Raw genomic sequence first — 18,729 nt, forward strand, 5'->3', positions numbered from 1 at the left:
ACCAGGGGTGACACTTAGTGATTAATTGTCCAACACAAGTTTCCATACATAGTCATAAATGGAAGATGGAATGGTGGCCGATTAGATACACATTTATGGCATGCACCGACTAAACTAATTATTTGGTTTACACCATTTACTACCAAATATAGTAATATACAAATTAATGACTAAAATTGTCCAACAGTGATGTAGCCAACTAACAAATACATCTAAAGTCAGTCAATTTACATGAATAATGGGCACCCAATGATTGCAAATTGTGGTTAAAGAAATAAAATCAACATATTGCTAAAACAAGCCTTTCCCTGAGGTGTAAACAGCAAATAACTTGAACAGCTTTACACATCAGCCCCATTAAACAGTTTATTACAATACCACATCTTGTAATCGAGGTGGTGTGATGTACAAACATTAGAACATGAACAGGAACAAACAACTATAAAAACAAGAAAGAACTGGACATTAGCAGTTGGCAATTTAATGCATACCCAAAGTTGCAAGAGCTGTTAATGTTTACGTCACACAGGTTTCAGTCAAATAAAACATTTAAGCAACTTAAAAATATAAGTAGATCTACTGGTTACCATGTTTGCAGATTTGCTTTATTCACATCTAGATCTGTTCATTTTAATCCATATGGTCTCAGAAACTGAGTCGTGAAGCAAACTGAAGGCCAAGTGTCTTCTGTGAAGAGTAGGTGTTGATCTTTCAAGATGCTCCTCTTCTGTCAGCTGTAACGTGTTAAAATTTTGTGATGTAGATTTGATACAGGACATGGCATAGACAATTCTCGTCCGAACACTACCATTGACAACTCAATAAATATTACAGCTTTAAAAGGGTAGTTACCCAACTTTTCCATGCATATATGACTGTGTAGTATTAGAATAAAGTTTATTCGCCAAATACATTTATAGCAGATACTAAAACAGTCATACACAAATGTAAACTAGTGATATACACAAACAAGTATAAGCTATAAAAATAGGGAACAATGTCTAAGCAGTATCATTTATAATAACACAAAATACCAACAAATGTACACTTCATTAGATCATTAACACAATGTTCCTGATTCATCAAAGCTTTTAAACCCCAAAAAATGGCATAAAAGCTTTGAAACAGCACAAAATTCGGGAGTTGCGCCAAAATGTTACAACTTTTACCATATTTAAACCAGTTTCCCCTAGGACGTGACACCACAGAACTTTTAGTTCATGACTGGAATGAGATTTCTGGCTTAAGGCATCAAGGTGCATGCCACTAGCCAGGAGTGCACCACCTCATGAATCAGGAGCATCTGACTTCAGCACGCCCTCTCATTAAGACCTGCTAAAAAAGTTGCCGGTTTTGATGAGTTGGGGGCAGTGTTTTCAGAAGTATTCTAATTTTCAAATTAAAATGCCATCCTTTTGCTATGTGCTAAAGTAGAAGAAAATATTTTCAGATGGAACATTAAAAAAACTAAGACTATGTTCACATAGGTCAGACATCACATGGATTCCAGAGCAGATTCCTCACCAAAATTTGACCACAATCGGGTTTCTGCAATCCCATTCACAGATCTTTGGTACCACGAGAATAAGAAGCATATTAAAGGAAAAAAAATTGCCCCTCGCAATGACAATGTGACTAAAATTCATGTGGATCTGTGGCAAATAAAACTGCAAATTTGTGGCACAGTGGTACAACAGAAACCCGATTGTTGGCTCAGATTTTGGCCATTGACAATATGGGTCAGATTTATCTTACCTTTGTGAACATACCCTGTTTGAGGGTTACAAAAAATAGCCATAAATTACAAAATCCCTCATTGTTCCTATTGGGTTGAACCAGACATTACCAAAAACACATGCTTTGGCTATAACAGTCATTACATATCTTCATATTATCTTTTTCATTACAAGTCAAGTGCAGTACCATGATATTGTGGAACTAAGCTTATAATGTTCATTTGTAAACCTTGTTAAATGAGCTTTACAGTGTAGCTGTAATGTTGCTGACTTATCAATCTCCAAACAGAAGCTTAATGGTGCATTACACTAGCCAATCAGCTCAAAACATTCCCAGGAATGCTCATAGCAGCCTATCTAAGCAGTCTTTAGAAAAATCATTTTTCTCGACAGCACATCATTCTGTGTAAACAGGTCATGTGCTGCAGAGAACAAGGATATGTATGCTCACAGAAAAACTGTACTAAAGATCGTTCCGTGCATATGAAAGTGTGGTCGGCCTGTCTAAACAGGCCATTAAATGACTGCTGATCGGCTTGCATGTAGTCGATTGGCCAATGAAAATACACCCTGACTGTGACAGCAGAGACTTGGCTGCCTTATCAACCGATATCATTTCCAAAGTCTCTCAAACCTCTTTGCTGCGCCTCCAGCTATCAGATGTAAACTTATGTCAGGAGAATAACACCAGCAACACTGGAAGCGCACTTTATAACAACTTGAAAATAGATCAGACAAATTGTGCCATACATATCAAATATGAAGAGATTTGTTCCAAAAATATACAAATAGCACTACATGAGAATAGGTTACAAGTCATTTTAGGAATAATACACCCCTTCTGCATATCCTGGGAAAAAATGTAACGAAGTGTTTAGTAGGTTAAAGTATAAGATCAGAGTCCTTCTATTCATGCCAAAGAAACAAAGTGTAAACTATTATCCAGGAGGGGTGCATTATTTTCTGCAATACACAAGTTTTTAAGAACACAAATGGTTACATGTGAACTCACCAACTATAAATACTGAAAATGTGTGTTTTATACAGGTATTTACAAGTATTAATCAATATCCAGTCAATATATGTACAGCATGCTAAAAATTCTATTCTAGTTTTAACCACATCCCCACCGCAGTTAATAAGGCAGTTTTCTTTTTACAACATCAGTATGTCCGCAATGCTGCTTGTGGCGCAGGAGATCATAAACCAGATATTTATTTCACAAGTAACAAATGTTGTAAAATCCAAACATGTGACTGATCACCAAACATTAATGATTCAAGGGACAGAGGGCTATCTGATCATTAGCCATCAAATTGTCAGAATGAAGTGCTGGGAATAGAAGCCACTCCGCGCCCTTCGGAGCCACGACAAACCAACAACCATGGATGACGGCAGTGAACGGATCAGCACCTGTGTCTCACTAAGGCAAAGGAATACCGCCCCATTGTGAAACTCGATGACAGTGGACCGGCATTTTAGCCTGGCTGCTGGTTTGTCGTGGCTCCGGAGGGCGCAAAGTGGCTTCCATACCTGGCATGACATTTTATGGAAGCTGCTGCATCTGGATTCCAGGCTTTTTAGGTGTTGTGTCTCACACCACTCCACAAGGTGAGCGGTTCTACTGTTCTTTTATCAATCTGTAACCTGGATAAGACCCTATTGTACTCTTGCATTTTTTTACAGCCATCAAATTGTCACAAATATATCAATATCCCTTTGATGCCAATATGTCAAGTGAAGCACAAACAGTTGTAAACTAAGCCTAAGCTGGCAAAGATCCTATCTAAAATATATATATATTTATTTTAAAAATTAAATAAATTTATACCTTTAAAGGGAATATGTCAGCAGTTTTTCTATGTAATCCAATAGCAGCATGATGTAGGGACAGAGACCCCGATTACAGCAATGTATCACTTACTTTTCTCTACTACAGATCTAGCAGAGGTCAGTTTTTGAGCTGTGTATAGCCCTGTCCACACCACAGCTTTCTGTGTGCACTATATAGTGACAGACCTGCTGGGGGCCTGGTTGGACTAGGAGGCACAAGGCCAGTTGTCCTGTAATGATAATCTCCTGCTAGCAAAACACTGATTGTATTGAAACCGCAAACACAGCCCAGTAAATGACACATCACTGTAATCAGGGTCTCTGTTTCCACATTATGGTGTTCTCAGATTACATAGCAAAAACCTGGTAACGGATTCACTTTAAGGTGGACCTTTAACTGTGTCAGTATCCAATATTAGTCAAACATGACAGACAATTAACTATGATTTTCTGGAAAGAGGATTTGTAGGTAGAGGTACAATAATCATGCAGCAAGTACAGGCTTTATAACAGGATTTGTATGAATCCAATATTCTAAGCTACAAAAAAAAACATAGCAACACAGTGCAAGACAGAGGTAGCGTGTCCATTAAAGCTAAAAAATGTTTTTTGTATTCTTACTAGTGGATACAGATCACTAAGGTAAAATATTACAAAATTATAAAGTTGTTTAAGCTAGAAAGTGAAAATAAGGGAGCCTTAAAATGCAAGGACCTGAGTTCGCCTAGTTGTCGCAGAACGATGAGACATGGACAGCACTGCGGTAAGGGAATTTTTCAATTACACTTGGTTTGTGATTTAAAAAGGAACGAAGAATATATAAAAAAAAAACACAACAAGAAAAAAACTAACTTGCATTTGGGCAGTACACTAATCAATGTACACATTTAGGGGCTGGGCTTTTATTTGACTTTATATACACAGTTATTTATTGCGAAAGAAAGACCATATATTGGTAAATCTATTTTCAGCAATAGGAAAGGGTTTAGAGCATCACATGTAATATATTCTCCCATGATAAAGATAGAGAAGAATATTGAAATGCATCCTAAAGTATACATTCCTTACACAATTTCTAATGTTTTTTTTAATACTACATGTGTTAACACTGCTGAACAGGGAAATTCAGGACTTTGCTACAAATGTTTAGGCAAATGGCAAACTTCACCTTTCTATATTGGAAACATATGACATTTATAAAATAAGAATGTACTAATGCAAATTGTGGTTTTACTGCGATTTTGGCCACAACACAGGTCTCTTGCGGCCAAAGATCGAGATGTGCCGTTGATATATTGTGGAGTAATACAGGTGAATGGGGTCATAATGTGACACAGGCCAACATGACAAGCAAGTTGCAAAAAATCCAACTGGGCCTGACTTTTTGCAACCTGATTGTCAGGGTACCCTAGCAGTCACAATGCAACCCCATTTACCTGCATTATACTGCGACGTAGCAGAGGCAGAAAGCGATCTTTGATTGTGCGTAGCGGCCAAAATCGCTGTATAGCTGCATCTTTAAAGTTCACTGGGAACACTGTACAATAAGATTGCAATAGAGTTACAACGGATTACAACAAATTAATTTACTAGTTAGGTTTAGGACAGTATTTCATATTAGTGTATGTTTAATAGGCAGAGTAACACTATTATTAAAACCTGAAATTCAAATTACATAATCCTCAAGTACAAAATTATTTAGCGTAGCAACACATTACGGCTGCAAAAACACACTACTATGAGTTTTCATTCCCACGTAACACAAATGCTGATGCAAACCTTTAAAAACCAAGGGCGGATTTATTAGAGTAAAATTGGGTGTACTATTACTCATAGCGCATTATCATTGTGAGACAACTAGGCATCCTAAAAAAGGGAAGGCAAGAGAAGCTGGGGAGTGAAGATACTAAATCATGGCAAAACGCAAGTTTTAAGGGGTGAAATAAAATTTATTTTTAAAGAGTTATCAGATAAAAATATTACAAATCTCTGAATATCCAACATAAATATATATATTTATAATGAACGGGTTCTGAACAAGATTGATGTTTACAAACAAGTGTTTTGCACACATTTACAGGAAACAAAACAGTAAACATAAAAAGGGTTTTTTCAGGGATTTTATTTTAAAAGTTGGTCAAATAGAAAATGTTATAAAATAAAGATAAATTACGGCTTGAACCGGATGGGATGATATCCCCATCCATCATTTACCTGACTACTGCATTCAATCACTGGCTGTACATGCAAACATCACTGGTGAGGCTAGTGACTACCAGAAGCAGTCACATAAATAGCGGACAGGACCTCATGACTTCTGGTATTGGTAGGGGCTCAGTGCTTAACTAATGTTTATTATATAACATTCTCTACTCAATGCCCAATTTTGGAAAAAAAACACAACAAAAAGAAACTGTCCTAATCATCATCATCTCAGCATATATTATGTAAAGGAAAGCACATATACCTGACTTATTCATATGCTTGATGCATCCTTTGATTGACAGCTTCCCTTAATTATCATGAATAGGGTAGGACTATGAAATAGGAAACTAGTGGGAAAGACACTAAAAGCCCAATTTACCAAATGTCTAAAAGAAAAACCTCTCTTTGTTGCCAATAATCATAAGCTTACAGTTCATGAGCTGTTTAACCCCAACACTGATTGGCAGCTTACACTGTACATGGGCAGAAAGATACCAATCAGTGGTGTGGGTGGGGTTATAAAGAGCTCAACATACAGAGAACTGGTAGATCTGCAACAGATAAAACAGGGATTTTATCAAAACTACAGAAAGCAGCCCAGTAAGTGATACATCACTGAAATGAGGGTTTTCCGCACCTACATTATGTTGCTCTCAGATAGGGTAGCAAAAACCCAGTGACAGATTCCTTTTATGTTTTCACTGTGTTCTCTGCCTGCACGTTGCTCTGCTCTAAGTGTGAGAACGCAGGGAGACAGGCAGAGGGAAGCACTGCAGAGAGGTCTGTGAGACATACACTGATAAAGTAAAGGTAGCTCCCTCATCACTGGTCACATTAGACACTAATGTCTGCACTAAACGGTGATTACTGCAAAGATTAGTGACCAATGTCAGGGCTCAAGGGGGGTGGGGATAATTCTCACTTTGCCTCTGTTGTTCTTTACAGATGCTCTGCAGGGATTTACTCTTCTCAGTGTGAGAACAAGCTGTATAGTGCTGGGGGACAGTCAGGCAGTGAATCCACAAACACGGATGCTGAGGGTTACCCCCTCCCTTCTCAAAGCAGACATTAGTCACTACACCAATTACAGAGATCTGTCATTTACTGCAAGATCACACTGGTTAGTGCAGAGCGGTGATCAGTTAGAAGCCCTGTCACCCACAAGATGGTAGCGTGCTTCTAGCAAATTTTAGGCATGTAAACAAGGTTTTAGATAGATACCGGCTGATTTGATAGTCCATATCAATCTAAATAAAGTAAACAAAGATACATCATTTTTATTTAATAAAATGTTTTTTTTTGTTGTTGATGGGTTCTCTTTAAAAAGGTCATTACTTTCTGATTGGTGGAAGTCCAACAACACTGTACAGTTAGGACAGGGGGGGGGGGGGGTTAATCAAATTAAGTCGATTAATAAGCCATTAGTGGTACAGTTTTCATTTTTCACAGAAACTAAAAATTGATTTTAACTCAGTCCACTCTCCTCTCAGCAACACTGTGTCTGGGGTTTTAACATAGATGGCCTATCCTTGGAATAGGTTATAAATGTAGTGACCCCTGGCTGCCCCGCTGATCAGCTGTTTCTGGAGCCTGTGGAGGGCGAAACTGCTCAGTTGCGTTGCTGCACAGCATAGCTCCATCAACGGAATAGTGGCTTCAGATACATACTGCACATTCGCCCCTTATTTTTTCGAATAGGGGTCGGATATGCAGTACCCAGCTGCGGCCACAATACAGTTGAGGGGGCTGTGCTGCGCCACAACAGAGCAGATCCGGCCACTGCCAGGTGTTACAACCCCACCAATCATGCAGAGTGTCTATCCTAAAGCCCCGGACAATCCCTTTACCATTGGTGGAGTGGGCACTGTTGGAAAAAGAGGAGAACCGCTGAACTATGACTGAGAAGAGCAACTCAAACATGAGCAGGAGCTGCGTAGGGAGAGTGCCAAGGAAAAGGCTTGTGTATTGGGAAGCTTGGTGGCGACGTAGCAGAGAATTAACAAAGATTGCTGTGTAGGTGCAGGGACAGCAGCAATTCACCTCACCAACCTAATTATTCCCTTTTTGTCCTTCCTAAATCCTTCTTAGAATCTGGTCCATCGTATCCTGTTTACACCCCCTCCATTCACTTAATTGCAGTCCATTTTTGTACACATACTGGCTAGTGACCGGTTCATGTAGCGTTATTTGAGTACCTTATTATATTTATGTTTGGCTGGACCATACAATACAAGCACTTTTTACATTTTGTGTCCACCCTATTTCCTCATATATTGTAAGCAGGGCTCTCACTCCTCTTGGTATCTGTAGAATTGTTACTCTGAAATGTCTGATATTGTCTGTACAAGTCCCCTCTGAATTGTAAATAACTGTGGAATATGTTGGCGCTATAGAAATAAAGTATTTTAATTCAGTAGTTGTTGCTACACCATGAAATCTCCACCCCTGCCTCCTCCATTTCTCAGAACTAAGGTTTGTAATCAGTTCTCTATTCTGTGTAAGAGGAATAACCTCTTCCTCCCCTCCTGCATCTATTTTTCCCCTCCTCCTTTCTTGTGCAGGAGGTAAAAGGATAACCCCCTCATGTGCTCCCTTCTGTTTGTGATCACCCGTGGCTGCTCACCTCTGCCTTAAGCCCTCCATAAACTGCAATAAGGATTATTTTTGAACCCTAGGCTTTCACCTCCATCCCCAATTTCCCTGTCTGACCAGTCCTATGAAGCTTGAAATAAAAAAAATAATAATAGTATGATTATAGTGAATATGATGGGCTACGAATGGCCCGCATTGCCACTAAATTAAAGTTGAAAATCATCATTACCATTTTCAATAATCAAGATTTTATTTTTGCGAAATCGTCCAGCCTAGGTGCAGCGTTAGCCAAGCATTTCAGCCCATGTGAAGTTTTTGCCTGCACAAGTTTTCCCACCCACTGGACTTGCAGCACATCCCCATCTACTTGAGTTGTTTGTATGTTAGCTTTAAGTGGCTCATTGAAAGTATATTTCACTTATTCTGCTTAAAACAAATTCTAGTAATCCCAGCTTTACAACATAGATAAACCTCCCACATACAGTGTTGTCAAGGATATTTACAATTTTGGGCTTATATAGAACTGTTTTGCAGCACTGACCATTTTACACGAGACAAATAAAATGACATAGTAGATGCCCCATGCTGTATCTGTTGACTCAGCTATCCTTGTGGAACAATATCAAAGCCATGTATTTGGGTCTCCTGTGTTAGCATTAAATGTAGTGCATAAGATATAAAATACTTTTATTTTATTCAATACATTTCATTTTCGACCTTTGGAGTGATATATTGTTTACAACTTAAAGGCATCAATTACTAAATTTATATTAGACGGTTTTTTTTTTTGAAGATTTACCAAATAGTTTATACAGCTTGAATGCAAACCGTGTGTGAAATCTATACTATAAACTAAGTCGGCTTGATTTTTTTTGTTAGATATTGGACAAAAGGCAACATTTTTTTTGAGCCATACAGTGAACTTGTCCTCAGACTATGCTACACTTTAAAAGGAATCTGTCACCAGGTTTTTGCTACCCCATCTGAGAGCAGCATAAATATAGGGGCAGAGATCTGGATTCCTGAAATGCATCATTTACTGGGCTGCTTGCTGTAATTTTGATCAAATAACGTATCTGCCTCTGATCTACCAGTTCTCTGAAAGCAGAATTCAACCCCACTCCCCACCAGTGGCAGATTTTTGCCTATGTACAGTGCACACAAAAAGCTGCCAATCAGTGGAGGGGTCTGAGTTATACAGAGCTCATGAAAAATTTTAACTACCTGGCAGCAGGTTTGCTAGTCCTCTGGTGATAATGTCCTGCTTATAAAACAGTGGATTTTCTCAAAACTGCAGCAAGCAGACCAGTAAGTGACATCGCTGAAATCAGGGTCTCTAACTCTACATCATTTGGTCAGATTTGGTAGCAAAAACCTGGTGATTCCCTTTAAACATTATAGGAAAATGACATACCAGTTTTAACAAAAGGCAACAATACATATTACTTACTTTAATGAGAATGACAGCTATCTACAACCCAAAACCAACATACATACCCTGGAAGGCTCAGCCAAGCCCTCCTGTGCTCTCTAAGGGCATTTTCACACGTCAGTGTTTCCGGTACGTGTGGTGACAGTTTCCACACAAACTGGAGACACTGACACACGCAGACCCATTTAAATCTATGGGTCTGCGCACAGGTCAGTGTGTTTACACGTGTGCTTCACAAGTAGACATGTTAAAGTTTTTTTACACGCTGGACGGTCCGCAAAATATCCCACGCTAAACACACACGGATGATATCCATTTGTCATCAGTGTGACAAGTACCAGTGCCTGGGAATCAGTGTACAGTTAGTGCTGTTCCCAAGCGCCGGGTGCTAAATTCTGCCCTCATCATTGTCCCTTGCTTGCGTGATAAGCACAAGCAAGGGACAATGTTGGGAGTAGTAGTCTGCTCTTGAAGTGTCCATGTGTAAAAATAAGAATAAAATAATAAAATCCTTATACTCACCTGTCCAGAGATGTCCCCCGCTGTAATCCTCTAACTGCTGAGCGGGGCCCTGCACTGAGCGGAGCTCACTGAGTGACAGGACACCACTCCTGAGCTCAGCGCAGCTCTGAGGCCCGCTCGCTGGAGCGGCTCATTCTCCCAGGTTCCTCTGCGTCAGCGGTCAAAGGATTACAGCAGGGGACATCTCCAGACAGCAAAGGACAATGATGAGGGCAGCGCTCAGCACCCGGCTCTTGGGAACAGCACTAACTGTACTGCCGATTCACAAGCACCAGTACGTGTGCTCCTGATGTGGCACACGGTTGTCACACACTGACATCTCCAGTACTGTTTTTTCCGGTACTGGGAAAATCAGGAGGTATGAAACCGGCCTAAGAGACAGACACATATCTAAGGAGCACAAAGAAATTCAATAGGCCAGATGCTTTTCTCCCCAGATATCTGACAGAAGAGACTTTGTCCCTGGTTTTGGTTACAAGAAAACAGCACTAAATATTACATGTGTGGGATCTGGCTTCAGGCTGCGTGAACACATGTATGTATTGTATGCTAGGAAGTCACAATACCAAAGGAAAATGCAAAAATATATAAAAGCTTGGCTAAAAGATGGAATATTACTAGCCCAATTTGCATAGAAAATGCAATTTATATAGGAATTTTACGTGCCAAATGACAATTATGTAGTAAAGTTAAGCAAAATATTTCAAAGTGTGCTTGATTTTATGTAAATCTTAATCTACAGAGATATGTAAATAAGTGAGTAAAAAAAAGTGGAAACACTGAAAATATTAATCCACTTTAAAAGGGCTTGTTCAGTAAAGACAAATTATCACCTAACTACATGATCGATCATAACTAACAGATCGGTGGGAGTCCAGCCGCTGGGACCTGCTCTGACTGGCAGAATGAGACACTTCTGTCCCAAATTAGAATGGAGCGAATCTTCGCATGTTCGACCACATCTCCATGAATTCTTTATGAAGATTTCGTAAAAAGATGAGCGCATCGCTCATTGATCCCATAGTGCATTATAAAATATGTACATAGATCTCTATCATCTATCTGTTCACCTTTCCCAAACATTAAAGAGGTACTCAGGTATACTTTACCTCTCCGATCTGTATAACTTCTTAAACTATGAAGTCTTACATCCATAGTGCTCCTTTCACGCGTCACAATATCAGGTAGTAAGAACTATTCAGTGTGATGGAGTCGCAGCTGCTGAATACTCCCCCTCCCCTCTGGGACATTATGTCACATATCGAGGGGTGTGGTCTGCTCCTAGCTGTTAACACAAGCCAACCTTCCTCCTGAAAACCGCTACTTCTATGCAGTCACATAGTAAGGGGAATGACTTATCATGCGTGCACTGCAAGCCAAGCCCCCTGAGAGAGTGATTCTGTGCTCTGCCTGCCCGACCATCATATTTGTCTGCGACAAATTCATAGCTGTGAAGTCAGAGCTAGCGTACAAGCTCCTGTCACAAAGAGGCTGTGCAGAGGCAACATGCGTCGGTACGGCACTGTTCTCCCTCTCTCAGTAGTTGTCCTGTATCACACATACCTCACCAGCCTGAGGATAGTGCAAACTAAGGAGAACTGCTGCGGTTATAGGTTTGATGGTCTATATCAGTAATAAATACTGTTCCCAGGCTGGGGAGGCACGTGTGATGCAGTAAGACTATTCAGGAGGGAGAGCAGTATTAATGACGGGAATAGACTATGGACAGGGAGGCTGCCTCTCCACAGCCTCTTTGTGACAAGAGTTTGGAGGGAGGCTCTCATTTAAGTTATGAATTAACAGCAGGCAGATGATATGGGGGTTGGGAAGGCAAAGCACAGACTCTTGCTCACTCAGGGTGTGTGCCGATAAGTCACACCCCTAATACATGATTACATGGAAGGAGCAGTTATTTGGAGGTTGGCTTGTGATAAATGCCAGGAAACGACCATGCCCCTTGATCTGTGAGATAACGTCCCAGATGGGAAGAGGAGCACTCAGCAGTTGCATCTCCATCACACTGAATATTTTTGAAAAACAGAAAAGGACTATTGAAATCAGCACTATGTATGTAAGCCTTCACAGTTTTGAAGGTACATCAATAGAATCACATTTTTTTTATCTCCTTTAAATAAAGGCCTTCTCTACACCAAATGATCTTGTCACTAGGAGCTTTAGGTGGCGAACCCATTTAGAAATAGCAGAAAATCAGATTAGCTGACAAGATGAATCACTCCTCTGTTTTAGTATGTTATTTGTTGTTATACCAGTTTTATGACATTACTAAATACTGTAAGCCATCCAGTTAATCCCCAGCATTAATCTGAAGGACATAGAACACCTGCCAAGTGTTATTTTCGCAGCAGGAATTCTCATATTTCCTACGAATTTCTTTAGAAACCTAAAAAAAAATTGCAAATTTAAAGAGGTTGTCCACTACTAGGACAACCCCTTCTTAAAATAAATGTTTGGTCCCGATAAAAAAAACAAACTATTCTCACCTCCAGTGCCGGCTCCGTTCCAGCAGTGTCGGCACTCGCAGTCCCGGGGCTGTGATGCGGTGGAATGACAAGTGATGCCTGTCGCCCAATCAGCGCTGGTGTTACGGTCTCCACCTTCGGACAAAGTGAACATGAAGAGGAAGTCTGGGATCAGCTGCAGAACTGGCTTCCTCTTCATGTTCAGTTTGTCCGAAGGCAGAGACAGTGATACCAGCGCTGATTGGGTGCAGGGCATCAAGTGTCATTCCACTGCTTCACATTGCTGGGACCGCGAGCGCAGACACCACTGGAACGGAGCCGGCACGGGAGGGGAGTATAGTTTTTTTACATTTTATCGGGACCAAACATTTAGTTTAACAAGGGGTTGTCCTAGTAGTGGACAACCCCTTTAATACATAATTTTCATTAAACCAAGCACTGTACCCAGAAGTACTTACCAAAACACCAACGTTTTATAATGATTTGGGTTTTCTTTATTTAAACAATCGGTGACTTGTTCTGCAGAGCCTAAATCCTCCAGCCTAAAATATACCCACCTGCTTAGCGATGACGATATTCTCGCTCTCTGTCTCTTTCTCTATCACGATCACGCTCCCGATCGCGATGCCTTTCTCGTTCACGACTTCTTTCCCGGTAATAGTCATCATGGCGATCTCGGCTGCGCGATTTGTGACGCCTGCTTTTTTCTCGTGACCTACTGTGGTCCCTTTCTCTTGAACGCTCACGTCTTCTAAAGGAAATACTCAATTAATTTCCCTTAAAACTAAAAACATTCTCTCCCATTACTAAGCAGTCTTTCCCAAAATACAAATTAAAAATATATTCTAGAAGAAGGTCTCCACTACAAGAAATGCTATTAATTTCTTTAAAGTCTCAGATGATCTTCACATTAAGGAAGCGTAGGCTTGTTATGCCATTAATTTCTCTCTTCCTCAATACTGAAAGTCTTACTAGATGGAAGTTATTATGCATCCTTTTGTATTCAGCCATGTTTTGGCAAATAGACACTAGGAGAGAAGAAAACCATTCCTTAATAGCCAATGCAAGGGATACATTTTTTTTTTTAAAAAAAGCTCCTCATACATTATGATGTACTTTTGTTGCACTCCTACACTAACAAGCATATACGAATGAAGACAGAGCACATTACCTAGACCCTGAACCATAGGATTTTGATTCAATTCCATGAAGACAATCTTGTAGAGAACTGATCAGTACTTTGCAGCGATCATCAGCAGAAACTTTGGATTGCTTAATTAAAGAAATAGCGGTTACCAAAGTCTCTATTGCACTTCCATAATCACCTACACAAAAAAAAATATATGTATATTACAAAACTACAACAAGAAAACAGACAGTGTCTAGCCTAACAGCTTACTTTTTCACCTCAAATGTTGATTAGGCCAGTATAAATTAATCAGTCAAGGCAAATTAATCTGATGTAGCAGACATATAATGTATGTAAAATTATCACATTAGTGAGGCCTAATCTCATACCAAGACTACTTCCAGTACATAAGGACTTAATAAAGAAGATGCAGCGTTGTATAAGGATAGAGCTATGCTGAGACTATGGTCATCATGACAAGGCACCTGATCAAAAGCATCTGAAAATAAAAGCAGTAAAAACTTGATTCATCAAGACCGGCGCTGTTCACAAGTCAGACTGCTCCTGATTCATTAAAGTGCACACCTCTTAAAGCGTATCCGCGGTTTAAAATTTCATAAATCAATAGTACACACGAAAATAAGCAACTTTGTAATATATCTTATCAGAGATCTGCTTCTTTCTCTGCCAGAGGTGATCACTAATTATCAAAATTCTCAATTCTGAGGTAAAATCTGTATTCAGTGAAGACAGACTTTCCCATTATTGAGATAGGAGATGGCAGCTGCTGAGAAGATTCTATGAAGACAGGAGGAGCTAGAGGCAGTGCTCCTCCCTACATAGAATTGTATCCAAAGCAACTGCCATCTCCTATCATTACAAAGTTGCTTATTCTCGTGTGTACTATTGATTTATGAAATAAAAATTAAAATGACGGTTAAGCTTTAATGAATCAGAAACACTGGAAAAGTGGCATGCGCCTCCTTGTGCATCTCGCCACAAATCCTACTCCAGTCATTGCTGGCCACTGCTCATCATGAATTTTAACGACCACGTCCCAGCTCCTTCCACTTTGATGTAGCTGGGCAAAGACGGTGTGAACTCCAAAAGATGCAAAATTTTAGTGCAGCCTCAAGTTGCTCCAAAATGTTGTGACTTTTCTAAGCTTTTAATGTCAAAGCACTGGCGTCAAGGCTTTCATGAATCGGGCCTTTAGAATTTTGGGACTGTAAAAATCTAAACAAAAGTACCATACTCTAAATGTACCTGTCTTTGTACCAAAAATCTAAAACACAAGCATGGGCTTCATTGATTAAAGTTTGTGTCCTAAGAATTGGCTCTATGCACCAAATTTTTGTATTTTACAAATAAAAGCCCAGTTACTGCTGTACCCCTGCTTACTGCCACTACATTTCTGTGGGCATGTGCAGGGTTTTAACTCCAAATTTGGAAACTTATAAAAACAAAAACAAAACTAAAAGTTGTAGCCATATTGCTGATCATCTTTAAAAACCCTTCTTGGCAATTGATGGTTAAACTGAAACTTTGGTATCAATAAAGAAAGAAAATATGTACTGTAATACCAAATGTTGGTTTCTGAAAAGAAAATTAAAAAGTAACAATACGGCTGCATTTCCCGCTGTCACCATTGCATTATTGGTCTCTGCAAGGAGACAGTAAAGTGAACAATTTGAATAATTACCAAACGTTAGTTACTTCCCTTGCCCATTTCTACAAGCTGTTTAAAGGGGGCTATGCAATAACAGTAAATAGCATTAGAATATACACTGTGCAAGCACAAATGCTCACATTTTTACATACATATTACGTTAGTCTTCTGCAACTTAGCGATGGTACAGTGGCATGTGGAACAGAAAATTACTATAAAGTTACATAGTATGGATGCTTGGATATATATATATATATATTCTGATTTGACATACCAGCACTGGCATCAGAAACGGCTCTAGAAATTGCACTGCTTGAAATCGCCCTGTTTCGATTCATTATTTCTTCAAATTCTGCTTCACTTAATGAAGTTCTGACAGAGTCCATGTCCCTATAAGAAGTAAATGATTAATGTAGGCAAGATAAAAAAAGACAATATGATAGTTAAATATTTAATTGACTTACCTTCCTGGTGGCCCATAATCTACTCTGTCGTATGGAGGGGGTCGACCATATGGGTCTGATGATGGTGGTCCTCTATTATCTGATGTAGGCATACCAGCATTTCCCGGTGGTGGAAAGAAGTTTGGATTCACATGTGGAGCTGGAGGTGGTCCACCTGGAGGTGGGCCTGGTAAGTGAGGGGGTGGTCCAAGTGCCATTGGAGGACCTGGAGGGCGTGGAGGAAATGGACCAGGAGGAGGAGGTGGACCTTGTTGAGGAGGCGGTGGACCAGGTGGAGGGCCATAGACAGGGGGTGGTGGACCTGGAGGGAGAGGAACTAGGTGTGGTTGACCATATGGTTGTCCTGGAAATAGCACTGGGGGAGGAGGGCGTTCACCCCTATTAGGAGGTCCAGCCATAGGGGGAGGAAGTGGTTGTCCTGGTGGCGGGGGACCAGGTGGCCCTGGAGGACCAGGTGGACACATAGGTGGCCTTGGAGGAGTCATGCCTAAAATTAAAAAACACATTTAACATAAAATCTTAAGAGTCCAGTATTTAATAAGTGTTGTATATCCTCATATCAAGTAAACATTTAAAATATTACAGCAATCATGGACAATTGTCAACATTATTGGCACCCCTAGTAAGTACGCTATATAAAATACAGTGTTTGGTAAAATTGCAAGTCCAATATTTTCTGCATCAAAACAACACAGCACACTGTGCTTTTATCCACTAAAATTGCTGCCTCTATAATGGAAACTAAATAGACCCCATTATAGTGAAAGGAATCGGCCTGGTGATGTTTCTAACAATCATAGGAAGGATGCGTCTTCTATAACAGCTCCACTTCAAATAAAGAACAAAATAGACTAAGGCTGTGTGCCCACGATGCATTTTTTAAACGTTTCCACAGCGGCAATTCCGCTGCAGAAACACTTAAAAAATGCTTGGTAGAAGGCCTGCCATGTTCCCCAATGATAATCCGCATGTGCTGTGCAATTGCTGCGGAAATTTCCGCTGGGGATTATCATTGCGGAAAAAAAAGCAGCACTACCAATTATTTTTCAGGAAGCGCTGCGTTTTCGCCACCATTGACTTGCATTGGAACGCATGGATTCCGCATCACTACATCTGTACATGCGGAATCCAAGCGTTTCAGTGTGCGGATGGTACCCGGGTGTGGAGGACAGGAGACTCTCCTCCAGACCCGGGTACCATAGAACCTGTAAAAAAAAGAATAAAATAAAAAATAAATATTATATTTACCTTCTGATGGCCCCCAGTGTGCTTGTCTTTGCTTGCCGGTAGATCGCAGTGGACTGAAGGACCTGCGCCGACGTCATTTAGTCATGTGACGGCAGGTCCTTCAGTGTACCTCGAGCTGCCAGCAAGCCAGGACGGATCGAATAAAGACTCCGGGGGCCATCAGAAGGTAAGTATATATTTATTTTTTTATTTTTTACCATTCTCTACGGTCACACTATATAAATCCATGCAAACTGTGACCAAGTTGTAAAGCACTTTCCAAGTGATGCTAACAATGCGGAAATGCTCCGGATTTTTTCCTGAGTGTTTCTGCATCTCCCTGGCAGAAAAAACGCATGCGGATTATACATGCGTTTTTCCTGCCAGGGACATGCGGATGTGAAGCGTTCTTCACATGCATTTCCGCATGTAGGTTGTCAAGAGCTTTCCAAGCGATTTTAGCATCACTTGGAAAGTGCGTGACAACTTGGTCACACTATATAAATCCACGCAACTGGCATGGATTTTTAGTGTGATCGAAAGAATGGTAAAAAATAAATATATACTTACCATCTGATGGCCCCCCGGGGTCTTTATTTGATGCATCTCGGCTTGCCAGCAGCTCGTGGTACACTAAAGGACCTGTTGACGTCAGCAGTCGCGTGACCCGTCACATAACTAAATGACGTCATGGCAGGTCCTTGAGTCCACCGCGATCTGCCGGCAAGCCGAGACAAGGACACCGGGGGCCATCAGAAAGAAAGTATAATGTTCATTTCTTATTTTATTCTTTTTTTTTTACAGGTTCTATGGTACCAAGGTCCGGAGGAGAGTCTCCTCTTCTCCAGACCCGGGTACCATCCGCACATTGAAACGCATGGAATGCGCATCTACATATACAGTGATGCGGATTACATGCGTTCCAATGCAAGTCAATGGCAGCGAAAACGCAGCGCTTTCGCAAAATAATTGGTAGTGCTGCGTATTTTTCCGCAATGATAATCCGCAGCAGCAATTTCTGCAGCATGTGCACAGCACATGCGGATTATCATTGGGGAACATGACAGGCCTTCTACCAAGCGGTTTTTAAAGCGTTTCTGCAGAGGAATTGCCGCTGCGGAAACGCTTCGTGGCCCCACTGTCAGTATTTGATAAGTATTTTTTTCTCAGGAGTGGGAGCCAAAGCATGGAGTGGGTGATAAATGCAGAATTGGTGACTTGTTTCTACTATACCTTTTCTCTTATGGAGCCAAAACCAGGTGAGGGACAATCAGAGAAGAGGGATTTTTGGTACTCACCGTAAAATCTCTTTCTTGGAGCCTTCATTGGGGGACACAGGACCACGGGTGTATGCTGCTGTCGCTAGGAGGTTGACACTAGGCAAAAAAAGGAAAATAGCTCCTCCTCCGCAGTATGCACTCGCCTACAGGCACCAAGCTC

General features: G+C 40.5%; 1 protein-coding gene across 4 annotated transcripts in view; it reads right to left on the reverse strand.

The window, feature by feature from the left end:
- Window positions 1-352: 352 nt before the first annotated feature.
- Window positions 353-18,729, reverse strand: part of CPSF6 (cleavage and polyadenylation specific factor 6) — a 42,072-nt gene continuing 23,695 nt past the window's right edge. For 2 of the 4 annotated variants that reach the window (XM_073651759.1, XM_073651757.1), the window contains exons 6-10: window positions 16,063-16,549; window positions 15,873-15,988; window positions 13,972-14,125; window positions 13,358-13,551; window positions 353-734 (exon numbers count right to left, since the gene is read on the reverse strand). In XM_073651759.1, coding sequence (XP_073507860.1) covers window positions 13,362-13,551; window positions 13,972-14,125; window positions 15,873-15,988; window positions 16,063-16,549 — 947 coding nt within the window. In that variant the 3' untranslated portion in view covers window positions 353-734; window positions 13,358-13,361. The remainder of the gene's footprint in view (window positions 735-13,357; window positions 13,552-13,971; window positions 14,126-15,872; window positions 15,989-16,062; window positions 16,550-18,729) is intronic. The other 2 variants (XM_073651761.1, XM_073651758.1) reach the window with 1 other exon arrangement.

This window comes from Phyllobates terribilis, unplaced genomic scaffold (genome assembly GCF_046119375.1).
Source record: "Phyllobates terribilis strain yellow unplaced genomic scaffold, ASM4611937v1 Scaffold_11__3_contigs__length_659146591, whole genome shotgun sequence".
Taxonomy (NCBI): Eukaryota; Metazoa; Chordata; class Amphibia; order Anura; family Dendrobatidae; genus Phyllobates; species Phyllobates terribilis.